Source organism: Pongo pygmaeus, chromosome 6, assembly GCF_028885625.2.
Source record: "Pongo pygmaeus isolate AG05252 chromosome 6, NHGRI_mPonPyg2-v2.0_pri, whole genome shotgun sequence".
NCBI classification, from domain to species: Eukaryota; Metazoa; Chordata; class Mammalia; order Primates; family Hominidae; genus Pongo; species Pongo pygmaeus.
Genome location: NC_072379.2, coordinates 50,589,910 through 50,603,473, shown reverse-complemented (window position 1 = coordinate 50,603,473; position 13,564 = coordinate 50,589,910). Strand labels below are relative to the sequence as shown.

Here is a 13,564-nt window from a genome sequence, read left to right as displayed (position 1 = left end):
GGTAAAAGTGGCTCATTGAATCTACAGATATCCCAGAAAGTTGAAATGCTTACTGAAATGATACTCCATCTTTCAAAGCCTCATTGAAATGTGACCCCCTTTCCAGGCTGGTGTGATTTCTCAGTTTTCTGAAATTCTGTCGCTTTGGGGTATCTCATTCATGATTTTGATAAAATTCTGCCTTGTTTGTTCGTTGTTTGTTTGCGTATCGTACCTCTTCTACCATACTAAGATTTTTAAGATCAAGGACTACATCTTATCTTTGCATTCCTCATTCATTTATTTGATAAAAATTTAATGATCACTTATAAAGTGTCAGGTACTACTTTAGTCTCAGAAAATCTAGAGATTAATAAGAAATGGATACAAAGTTGAGATGCTGAGTAAAACAAAGATAAGCAAGCATCTTTAAAGCAGGACTTCTCAGATTCTTTTATTATAAATACTGTGGGATCTCAATCCCAAAGACCTGAGGAAACTTGACGTTAGCTATTATAAACAAATATTATTGTGACTTTCTTCAAAACCTTATAAACAAATATTTGATGAATGTTTTATTTTTAGGCTTGAAATTTAACATTCTTGAATAGTGATAGAATATGTGGCTTTCATGGGCAAGTCCTCAAAGATAAGAAGGATATGGGTTATTTTAACCTGCTTATTAGGTTGAAGTACATGTGTTGTATTACTGACTCTAGTTACTCTTGTTTCTTAATTTTCGTAGAGTAACACCTTAAATTGTAAATATTATATTTTGTTTTAATAAGTACAAAAAAATTTAAAATCCAGTTATTTCCCTTTAAACTGCAGTAAAATGAGGGAATGATAATGACATTGTTGCAAAACATGTATAATGCATTTCAAAGTCAAAATAAATGTAAAATAGGCATTAATTTGGAACATTCAAAAAAGTTTATTTGGATTTATTAAAATATTAGTTTGAAGAAATATGAAATGTTACAGATATTCTCTTTATCTTGAATAATTTTTTTCTTAAGCCAGTATATATATTATTCTGAACTCTATTCTTAAATGTTTTCTAAATAATGCAGAAGTACACTTGATTTGGGTTGTTTCCACAGATTTTGTGTTTAAGTAGAGTTTGATTTGATAGGACTGATTATAGTTCTCCATTGTTTTGCATTAATGATACTACTTCCTTCCCTTTAGTAAAGCCAATGAACAAGGATTAATTGTAGTTATAAGTCACTTTGAGATTATTAGACAAGGCTGCTATATTTTGTCTTGTAATTATAGGCCATTTGACATTTTGGTATGGAAGTAAATATTACTCTACTAAATGTGAGTAGAAATTAATATTAATGTTCAAACTCAGGCATAGCCTCACTGCTTTCAACATTCCTTTTTAGGAATTTCCTTTAGTGTCAATAAATTGCCAACCTTGCTCTTCTACTTTACCCCCCTGCATCCCTGTTTCAAATGTTTATTCCCTTCTTAAGGCTGTCTACTTCACCTTTGACCCTTATTCTTAGTAGTTGCACTAGGGTCCTTTCTTTTTCTGTGAGAAAACGTGAACAGTAATAAAATACATTTCATTGCAACTAGCTATTACTGATATTCAAGTGTCCACTGTGCCAAGGTATGATTCTAATGAGATCACTTATTCCTCACACCAACTGTGTTGTTGTAGGTACTGCTTTTATCCGCATTTCATAGATGAGGGCACTGACACACAGAAGTATGGTTTGCCCAAGGTCACAAGACGAATTTATTGATGGAACTGAGATAAGAGACTTCAAGGAAATTTTAAGCTCTAATGGACTACTATAACCTTTGTCCGTAGACTTTTCCAAAGTTACACAACTACTTTCTTACAATTATTGGTACTTTTGAAAAAAGAAATGAGATAACTTGGTTTAAGGGTATGTGATACTTAAGGAAGCACAGAAAAATTTGGAATACACTTAATTTACACCTTCAGGGTACTTCTTAGGAAAAATTTCCAGGGAAGAATAATAGTATTACCAAACTATTTTCGTATTTGTCAGGTGCTAGATTTTACTCTGCTACCAAGTAAAAGGACTGCTCCCTCATTACAAAATAACTTATTTTTAGAGCTCCCAGTCACAATGATTTGAGTAAGGTGACTTTGCTTATGGGAAATAAACTGTATTTTATCAGGCTTATTTGAATGACATTTTGGTAACCTCTGTGTCACGATAATAGAATCATTAAGACAATACAATACAATACAATACAATAACCTACAAATACCTCATTTGTATGTGGTACTTGATTTGAGTCAATACAGTAACCTACAAATACCTTGTTTGTACTTGACTGAGTACTTTAGAAGAATATTCACTGAATCAGTGTTATTCTTGAAAGGACATAGATCTATTATTGTATCTTGTAAAATGTTCTTCCTGTCTTTCTCAGCCTGCTAAAGAGGTTATGATTTAGTTTCAGGACAGATGTGGAATTTGATACTAGGGGTAGGTAGAAGTACTCAGTCTGACAAGATTAAAGGCTGTTGAACTTAGTTTCTCTCTTCTTCCTCTTCTAAATTTTTAATTGCTTTATCCTTTACTTTTCCGTTTGAAACTCATTGTGGTTAGTGCAGTAAAAGCAGTGGCCCTGGTTGCTCAAGCATGTAATCCCAGCCCTTTGGGAGGCCGAGGTGGGAGGATTGCTTGAATCCAGGTGTTTGAGACCAGCCTGGGCAACATAGTGAGACCTCATCTCTTAAAAAAATATTAGCTGGACGTGGTGTCATGCACCTGTAGTCTCAGCTACTCGGGAGGCTGAGGTGGGAGGATCACTTGAGCCCAGCAGGCAGAAATTGCAGTAAGCCATGATTGTGCCTCTCACTTCAACCTGCGCGACAGAGTGAGACTCTCCTCGGTGTGGGGGAACGTAGGCCAGGACATAGAGGTCAAGAAGTGTGTTCCTTTCGCCTGCTCAGTCTGGGAAGTATAGTATGATTAAGGACATGAGATTTGCCATTCAGATTGAGCGGTAGCTCTGCTACTTGGTAGAGATATTTGTCATTGGCAAGTTACTTTCAGAGGTTTTGTTTACTTAGCTGTATAATTGTGTAAAGAATCTTATGTAGAGTTTTGTAATTATTGAAGTCATTGAATGCATGTAAAGTGCCTAGCTCAATGTCTTTCTTATAGTTATTGAATAAAAATATTAAGTGTTATTGTTAATGTAGATACTGGTAAAATATCCCATGTCAGATATGGTCCAACCTGGTTAACCAGATTAGGAAGGTAGTTGGGAATTTTGGCACAGAGTCTTTAATGGATAAATGAGAGTGGGTATTTAGAAAGGCAGTAGAACATACTGCCTGGTGTCAGATACTGACATTACCACTTATTAACTGTTTGGCACTAGTAAGTTATTTCACTTTTGTTTCTGTTTTTTCACCTTAAAATGGTATTGATAACGATGCAGATTGAGTATCCCTAATCCAAAAATCTGAAATCTCAAATACTCCAAAGTTTGAAACTGAGTGCTTGACGTGATGCTCAAAGGAAATGCTCATTGGATCAGTTTTTGGATTTTGGATTTTCAGATTAGGGATGCTGAACTGATGAGCAATGCAAATATTCTAAAATTTGAAAAAGCCCCAAATCCAACATGCTTCTGGTCCCAAGCATTTTGGATAAGTGATACACAACCTGTAGCATCTATCTCATGGTATTATAAAGGTTAACTAAGTCAATGCTTGTAAAATACTGGCACACAGAAGAATTTATAACTTACTGGCTGTCACTGTCATTATTTTTGATGCATAGTGGTATCAGTGCTAGAGGATTTGGGGATTCAAAATTTGAAAAATGCCCCCCAGGGGACATCTCTCAACGTCTGGAAGCATTTTTGGTTGCCACAGCTGGGGAGGAGGGATGCTAACTGGCTTCTAATGGGTAAAGGCCAGGGATGCTGCCAAGCATCCTTCAATGAAAAGACACTCCTCACAATAAAGAATTATCCAACCCAAAATGTCATTAGTGCCAAGATTGAGAATTCCTGTAGTACAGCTGTCTGGAGCTGTAGTTGCCAGCATCTGTAGTAACCTGCGCCTGATGCCTGCCTCTCATTTACTCTGTAGTCTCTTACTGGACTCAATACTCATTTTTCTCTTAACTTTTATCCCAGTACTCCCAATCATTATATTTGCAGGTAGCCTATTCTCAGGCATTCTTGACTTCTTTGTAGTATAACATATTATCAACCCCTTTAAATATTAAAAGTTAAAATTAAATATTATATAATTTATGGTTCTTGTAGAAAAACTGATATACAAAGAAGAAAAATTTAAATGTTTCATAACCTTTCCCATTTTAGAAATAAACACTGTTAGAAAGTTGGTATATTCACTTTTATTATTACCCTCCGCTTAGCTTCCCAAATAAAGAAAAGCTTATAAAATACACATTTTATTTTTTAAAAACTAAATTCTAAAGATATTTAGTAAAAAGCAAGTTTCCTTTTTTCTCTCACCTTCATTTCCAGTCCTGTCTCTAGAGATAAGCATTTAATTGGTGCGAGTCTTTTGGCGTTTTTTTATACTTTTATATACACCAGGCATTCTTATGTCAATTTTTTTTTGTGTGTAAACAGTACCTTGCTATAAGTACTGTTCTGTGAATGTTTTTTCTCTATCACTGAACATACTGTGCGTGTGTATATGTATATATGTGTGTATGTGTGTGTGTGTGTGTATATATATATATATATATATATATATACACACACTGAATATTCCTGTCAGTATATTCTTAGCAATTATGTGGTATTCTATAATATCTTTATCATGATTTATACAGTCAGCTATTAATGAAGATGGATGTTCGTAGTTACAAACAGTGCTTAGGTTCTTTGGATTTCTAGGCACACATATAAATGCTTCTGTAATGTACATTTCTGCAAGTGAAATCCTGGGTCAAAAGGCATGTAGATTTAAATTTTGATAGATTACCAAATTATTCTTCAGAAAAGCTGTACCAGTTTACAGTTTCACCAAGAACCACCCGTGATGGTTGACTTACTTTCTTTAGGCTTATTTTAAGCATGAGTTTTTCTCCAAATACTTTAGTCATATCTCTTAGATTTTTATGTGTAATACTCATTTTGTTTGTATTTGAGTAATTTTCACATAGGAAGAGTTAAGGAGAGATATCTAAGTGGGTGCATAGATTGTGTTATTTTTTATTAATTTTTAATTTCACTACCGAGAATTCAGAGAATATGATCTGTAGGTTCCAGCATTGATTTATTTTTCTCTGTAGCCTTACATAGGATCAGCTTATTTAAGTATTCCATAGGTTTCAAAAATATGTTTATTCTTTGGGTAGAAATTTGTGTATATATATTTGACAATTAAGCATATTATTTAAATCATTTTTATTTTTTCAGCGCTTGATTTATCCATATCCAAAAGACCTATTAGTCTTTTAATGTGGAATTTGCTAACTTCCTATTGTTTCCAAGTTTTTGCCTTAAGTATTTTTAACATTTTGTTGTTATTTATATTCTTACCTCTGTCATATCAAACTTTCATGTGTTTCTAATTTCCTTAAATGAATCACAGAAATACCACTACTTATTGAGCACTTAATGTGTACCAGGCACTGTGCTTAGATTTCACATATATTACCTAATTTAGTCCTCACAGTTCATACTCTTATACTAATTTGGTATGTAAGAAAACAGAAAATGCAAGTATCTTGTTCAGTGTGTTTATGGAATTACAATAATGGAATTATACAGTATGTATTCTTTTTAGATTGGCTTCTTTCACTTACCAGTGTACATTGGTCCGTGTCTTTTCATGGCTTGGTAGCTAATTTCTTTTTGGTGCTGAGTGATATTCCATTTTCTGGATGTACCACAGTGTATTTATCCATTCAACTACTGAAGGACATTGTGGTTGCTTCCACGTCTTGGCAATTATAAATAAAGCTGCTGCAAATACCTGTGTGCAAGACTTTGTTTTTAACTTAGCTGGGTAGACATCAAGAAGGGCAATTGCTGGATCATTGCCTTGTGTCCTCAATGCTCTTAAAGATCAGATCTGTTCAGCTTTTTACTTCTTAGAATGGAGTGGCAACTTCCAAGCTCCTTATGTACAGAACCAGAAAAAGCAGACTGAGTTCTCAACTACTTTTTGGTAACCATTTTTTCTGCCTCCTTACCCTGAATGAAACTTGGCTCTTTGAGGATCATTTCCCCTATGGCATATAACTCAAGGGGGAGCTTTGGTTTCACCTCATGAGCCTCAAGGTGGGGAGATGGTCTTGGTTACTTTCCTTATTTCTCATCGAGGTTTGTGTTAAAGCTTTCTGTTTCTTTGGGATCTTCCGATTTATAAGGAAATAGAAATCACTTTAGTTCAGAATAAATTCTTCTAAAAATTAAATATAAAGTTCTCAATTATAGGAAAAAATAATTAAGGTCTCTTTGATTTGGCTTTTCTAATTGAATTCGATTCTAGGGAAAGAAGTGTTTTGGTTTTCCTGCTTCCTTGATTCTAAGATAAGATCTACTCTGAAACATAATCAGATTTGATTTGAGGGAGGTAAATAGTACAGTCAATTACATTTTGATTATGAGACATTTGTTTTTAGAAATATTGGGGGGCAAAATTGTGTCTTAGAATTGAGGAAATTGAACACTTACCAATCTGTTACGAAAGGTTTGCTTTGCCCAGAGCCAGCTTAAAAAGAAAACTACAACTAACGTAGAAATAACTCAAGAATAAATGTGGAGTTGAGAACTAGAGAAACACATTACACAGGAGCAATGTTGAATTGGAATCAGAAATTATCTTTTTCTTGGCCAAATGATACCCTTTATTGTTTGCAGTGTTTACTTTGATAGAGATCACCCAGTTAGTGTAGCTATGGTTCACATTGTAATTGGTCTTAAAAAAAATAGGAAACCTAATCATCTATCTTTATGCAGTTTTCCCACACATTTGATAAGTTTTTAAACTTTCATAACCGTGGGTAAAGTTTCTTGAAATACAAAACAGCTTGGTTTTAATGCCACTTGGGAATTGAATTAGAAAGCTTTGGTCCATAATTTCAGTGTTAAGTAGTCTAGGAATTGATGGAAGTTAATTTATTATTTATATATCCCCTGATACGTTAAATATCTCATAGTGAGTTCAGGGTATACAGCGTATTACTTCACATAGTCAATGTTAAGAATTTAAAAGATAAAGAAAAAAATCCAATGGGAAAAAGTGTTATCTTAACTGAAAGTATAATTAGGTATTTGCTAATTTTTAAAGAGTATTAAAAAAGCGGAAACCATTTAGAAATTTGATAGTAGATAGTAGTATGAGGTGTACATACTGTTTAGAATAAAGGGAGAAACCTTCATCACTGTTTCCAAAAAGGAAAGTTACTCAAAAAATTGGGGGGTGGGGTGGTGGCAAATAGTCCAGTCCTTAACTAGGAAAACCATGAACCACTTTTATTTCTTTTTTTTTTGGGACAGAGTCTTGCTCTGTCACCCAGGCTGGAGTGCAGTGGTGTGATCTCGGCTCACTGCAGCCTCTTCCTCCTGGTTCAAGCAGTTCTCTTGCTTCAGCCTCCTGAGTAGATGGGATTACCAGGCATGTGCCACCAGGACAGGGTAATGTTTTTGTATTTTTAATAGAGACAGGGTTTTGCCATGTTGCCCAGGCCTGTCTTGAACTCCTTAGCTGAAGTAATCCCTCCGCCTTGGCCTCCCAAAATTCTGAGATTACAAGCATTAGCCACCACGTGCAGCCCCCACTTTTATTTCTGATTTTAGTAATTTGAGTCTCTCTCTTTTATTCTCAATCTACTTTATGGTTTGTCAATTTTGTTTATTCTTTTGAAGAACTAACAATTGGTTTTGCTGATTTCTATTCTTTTTTTGAGACAGAGTCTAGCTCTGTCGCCAGGCTGGAGTGCAGTAGCGAGATCTTGGCTCACTGCAACCTCCGCCTCCCGGGTTCAAGCAGTTCTCCTGCCTAAGCCTCCGGAGTAGCTGGGATTACAGGCACGCCCTGCCACGCCCAACTAATTTTTGTATTTTTAGTAGAGACGTGGTTTCACCATGTTGGCCAGGATGGTCTCAATCTCCTGACCTCATGATCCGCCCACCTCAGCCTCCCAAAGTGCTGGGATTACAGGCATGAGCCACTGCCCCTGGCCCATTTCTATTCTTTTGGTTTTTTTTTTTTTTTTGAGACAGAGTTTCACTCTTGTTGCCCAGGCTGGAGTGCCATGGCACGATCTCGGATCACTGCAACCTCCGCCTCCTGGGTTCAAGCAATTCTTCTGCCTCAGCCTCCCAAGTAGCTGAGATTACGGGCATGCGCCACCACACCCAGCTAATTTTGTATTTTTAGTAGAGACGGGGTTTTACCATGTTGGTCAGGCTGGTCTTGAACTCCTGACCTCAGGTGATCCACCCTCCTCGGCCTCCCAAAATGCTGGGATTACAGGCATGAGCCACCACACCCGGCCCAATTTCTATTCTTAAAATCTCTTTTATTTATCTCTGCTCTAATCTTTATTTTTTTCTTGTTTTTGCTAGCTTTGAGTTTAGTTTGCTCTTCTTTTTCTAATTCCTTATGGTGTAAACATAGGTTGTTGATTTAAAATCTTCATTTTTATATAAGTGTTTACAACTATAAATTTCCTTCTCAGCACTGCTTTTTCTGTATTCCGTAAATTTTGGCATGTTGGATTTTTATTTTTATTTTGTCTCGGTATATTCTAATTTCCCTTGTGATTTCTTTGATTCATTGGTTGATAAGAATGTGTTGTTTGATTTCCAAGTATTTGTCAGTTTTCCTAGTTTCCTTCCATTACTGATTTTTAGTTTTGTTTTATTATAATGGGAAAAAATGCTTTGCTTGATTTCAATTCTTTAAAATTTATTAAGACTTGTTTCTTTTAGTCATTCCTGAAAAATGTTTTACGTGCCCTTGAGAAGAATGTGTAGACTGCTGTTGTTGGATGCAGTGTTTTGTCTATGTTAGCTTCAGTTGATTTACAGTTTTCTTCGTATCCTCTATTTCCTTGTTTATTTTCCGTCTAGTTGTTCTGTCCGTTATTGAAACTGGAGTATTGAAGTCTCCAACTATTACTATAGAACTGTCTGTTTCTCCCATTAATTCTACCAATGTTTGCTTTACATAATTTAAAGTTCTGATGTTTGGTATATATATATGTTTTTAATTGTTACATCATCTTGGCAAAGTGACCCATTTATCAACATTTGAAGTCCTTTGTCTTTGATAATAGTTTTTGACTTGAGACTATTTTGTCTGATATTAGTGTGGCTTCTCTACCTTTCTGGTTACTATTTGCATGAAATATCTTTTTCCAACCTTTTACTTTGAACCTATGTGTTTTCTTAGATCTACAATGTGTCTTTTACAGATACGCAGTTGGGTCATGCCATTTTATCTATTATGACATTCTGTGCCTTTAATTGGGGGAGTTTAATCAATTTACATATAGATACTAGTAAGGAAGAACTAACTTGCCATTTTGTTTTCTGTATGTCTTTTAGCTGTTTTGTCCTTCTTCTATTACTGCCTTTGTTTGTATTTACTTGATTTTTTGTAGTGACACAATTTGATTCCCTTCTCTTTTTGTTTTTGGTATATTTTATAGAAATTTTCTTTGGTTATTATAGGGATAATATATAATATCCTAAAGTTATTACAGTCTTAATTTTTTATACCAGTTTAACTTAAATCACATTGAACAGCTACATGTCCACTGCTCTGTCCCTCTTTTATGTTATTGATATCGTAAATTACATTATTATACATTATGTACCTATTAACACAGATCCATGATTTTTTAATGCATTTGCCTTTAAAAACTCATAGAAAATATAAGGTGAACTTGCAAACCAAAATTATAATAATACTGGTTTTTATATTTGCCCTTGCATTTACCTTTACGGGATCTTTGTATCTTTATATTGCTTTGAGTTACTGTCTAGAGTCCTTCTATTTCAACCTGAAGGACTACCTTCAGTATTTCTTGTAATACATGTGTAGTGATAATGAACCTCCCTCAGGTTTTGTTTATTGGGGAATGTCTTTATGTCTACCTCATTTTTAATGGTCAGTTTTGCCAGATACAAAATTTGCATTTGACAGTTATTTTCTTGTAGCACTTTAAATGTATCATTGCACTGCCTTCAGGCCCCCAAGGTTTCTGCCAAAAAGTTGGCTTATAGTCTTATTTGAGGATTCTGTCTGCAGTGAGTCGCTTCTCTTTTGCCACTTTCAAAATTCTGTCTTGGCTTTTGACAGTTTGATTGTAATCGTGTTGGTATTCGTTGTGAGTTTTTCTTATTTGGAGTTTGTTGAGATCCTTGGATTTGTAGATTCATCAGTTTCATCACCTTTGGGAAGTTTTTTCCTTCATGTAATCTCTGTGTTCATTTCTCTTCCTCTGAAACATCCATTGGGTATATATTGGTCCAATTGATTTGTTTCATAATCTCTTGGGCTCTGTTTAATTTTCTTCTTTCTTTTTTCTTTCTGCTCAGATTGGATAATTTCAGTTGTCTTCAGATTTGCTTAGTTTTTTCTTTTGCCTACTCAGTTCTGCTATTGAACCTATATAGTGAAATTTTCAATTATTGTATTTTTCAGCTCTACAGTTTGTTTTTATAATTTCTCTTTATTGATATTCTTATTTTGCTTATTATTTTCCTGATTTCCATTCATTTTTTTCTTTAGCTCTTTGGCCATAGTTCAGACAGCTGCTTTAAAGTCTGTCTAATAAATCTAATATCTGTATTTCTTCAGGAATGGTTTCTGGAAATTTTTGTTCCTTGGAATGGGCTGTGTTTTCCTATACCTTGTTGCATGCCTTGTGATGTTTTTTGAAAACTGAGTATTTGAAAGAGTCACCTCTCTCAGTTGCACACTGGCTGTGTACTACTGGGGCATTCTCTGCTGATTAGTTGAGCATGCCCTTAACCTAGTGATCACCCTAAGGTGAAAGCTTAAGGTCTTCTTTTCTGAGCATTTGTGTTGCCTAGGCCTGTGGGTCGCTTTCTCAATTCCTCCTGTATGCATGGCTGCTTTTGAATGTCTTAATTTCCCGAAGAGTCTCACCTGGATACTCAGATGGTCTGTTGTACCTACCCACTGTAATCTTATGCCCCAAACATCTATTGTGTCCCCTTGCAGCTTTCATAAATGGTGCCCATTGCTTCTGTTACCCAATGAGGTCCCAGTTAGTCAAAACAGGAAATCAGTTCTTCTGGCAGACCAGAGAGGTTAAAATGTTACAACTTAGGTCTGCACTCTTCCTGCTTATTTGAAGGGAATGAATTGGGAATTGGTTTGCTGCCTCCCTGAGACCCAGATAAACTGCAGAAGGGGGGGGACAAGATCACAGAAAAATGTCACAAAAGTTTTGCATATTTTTTTTTTCTTAATTGGGCATTTGCTTCGTTCTGTAGACCTTTGACTGTTTTTCACAGGTCCTGTAAGGTTAATTCAACTAGTTTCTAGTTGTTTTTGGTGTTTCTGTGAGGGAATGAGGCTTTGAGCTTTTTAATTTGCCGTTTTGTTGATGCCACTCAATAATACTTTTTAAATTATGAAAATAACAGAATCATATTGAAGGAAGTTTACAGCACCCAGAAGTATAACAAACTAAGAAAAATCATCCGTATTGTACTATCCCCCTCAGACTTCTATTTTTCTTCCTCTGTCTTTTCCCTTTGTCCTCTGTCGTCTTGTTCCCCCACTCCTCACCACAAATAAAAAGGGGTAAAAAACTAAAAAAAAAACCTCTAAACATAATTTATTGAGTACAGTGTTAATTTTTTAATTAGCATACTTTTGTTTTTAATTTCCCAAAACATTATTGTATATACTAAAATTTTCATTTATATTTCCAAAAGGAAATATTGTAGATATTTCTGATAACATCCAAATGCTTGGGTTTTATTCTAATCTTTCTGCTTTCAAGGTATAAGAGTTAAGAAAGAATCGAGTGTGGCCAACCCATGTTACTTTCCTGTGACTTAAGACATTTTTGGCATTTTTACATCTAGTAAAAATTGGCATGCTCTCAGTCAAAGGGGTAAGCCCAGACCACGTGGAAAGGATCTTACCTCTTTTGAGAGCTAATATAAAAAGAATTCCTTCTAGACATAAAAATATTATGACATCAGTTACTTAGGCTAAACATGCCTATTATTCTAAGTGAATTATTAACAATAACTACTTTAACTCTGTGCCATGTTAATTATCATAATATGGTTTATAATTTATTTTAACCTTAGGTTATATATACCTTGAAGCCATTTATATTTTCGTATACTTGTAATAGTTACTGTAGACTATGTATATTAGACTAGACATGGAGAATCAAAAAAGAGTACGTGATCAGAGTACAAATCATGCCCTAGCTTCCTTCATGTCTGCCTCCTACCTCGAGTAGAAGCAATATAAAAAGTAATTACCTAAGATTTTTTGGATTGTGGTTTGAGAGAAGCACCAAGTATTTAGGCTGATGGGTGGCTGAATTAGAAAGTATTTTTTGTGATTTAGAACTTTATACAGAGATGTTCATTGTGATTAATTATTCTTTGTATTAGCAGATTTTTGCTTTTTATAGTTGCATGATTTCTTGTTTTGGTCATTCATTATTGTCTATTAGTAAAGAAAAACTTTATTTAACTCAAGCAGCGACATATAATCCAACTTGGATTTTTTAATAATGACATTTTTCTTTGGGAATACATTACTGTTAAAAATGTAGATTGATACATTACTTTTAATGAATATAAGTGGTATAATTAGAAGACTGAAAACAATCCCTGGAAACATGAGTCTAATTTGATAGCTAAGCAACTGAGGACAAGATCCTTATTCTCTGTAGCATATTTTCTAATGTCGTTTCATTGTCTCACCAAGAAGTACTTGCATAAAACAAGTTCGATTATAGCATCTGTTGAATATTTAAGATTGGATAAAGTGGGTGAGTTTAACAGATATTTTCCCTTATTTCTTTTAGGTGAATCTGGATTGGGAAAGTCGACATTAATCAACTCATTATTCCTCACAGATTTGTATTCTCCAGAGTATCCAGGTCCTTCTCATAGAATTAAAAAGACTGTACAGGTATGGATATTAGTATTGTTAATTGATAAGCTGGAATAATATTAATACACACAAAGCACATGTTGTAACTTTCATTATGCTTCCTTAGAGGTAAGATGCAAATTTGCCCTTAGCCAGTGTAAGATGGTAAATATGACTTCATAAAATTAAAAAAAAAAAAGTAAAGTTCATCAGAAGAATTATCTTGACTAGAACTTCCCAAATTTGTCTAGAAGACTCTCCTAGAGATGACACTGTGACATAGTAACCAATTCCCCTGGAGTTGTACTACCTAGTATGGTAGTCATTTGCCACATGTTTAAATAAATTAAAATTAGTTAAATTAAAAATGCAATTTCTCATTTGCTCCAGATACATTTCAAGTGCTCAACAGCCCATGTGGCAAGTGGCTGCCATTTTTTGCAGCACGTATATGAAGATTTTCATCATTGTAGAAAATTGCAT

The 13,564-nt window shown here is 34.7% G+C and overlaps 1 protein-coding gene across 2 annotated transcripts in view; it reads left to right on the top strand.

Moving 5' to 3' along the window:
* The window catches only part of SEPTIN7 (septin 7), a 111,670-nt gene that overhangs the window by 50,896 nt on the left and 47,210 nt on the right, over positions 1-13,564 (top strand). For both annotated transcript variants that reach the window (XM_054496663.2, XM_054496662.2), the window contains exon 3: positions 13,014-13,120. In XM_054496663.2, coding sequence (XP_054352638.1) covers positions 13,014-13,120 — 107 coding nt within the window. The remainder of the gene's footprint in view (positions 1-13,013; positions 13,121-13,564) is intronic.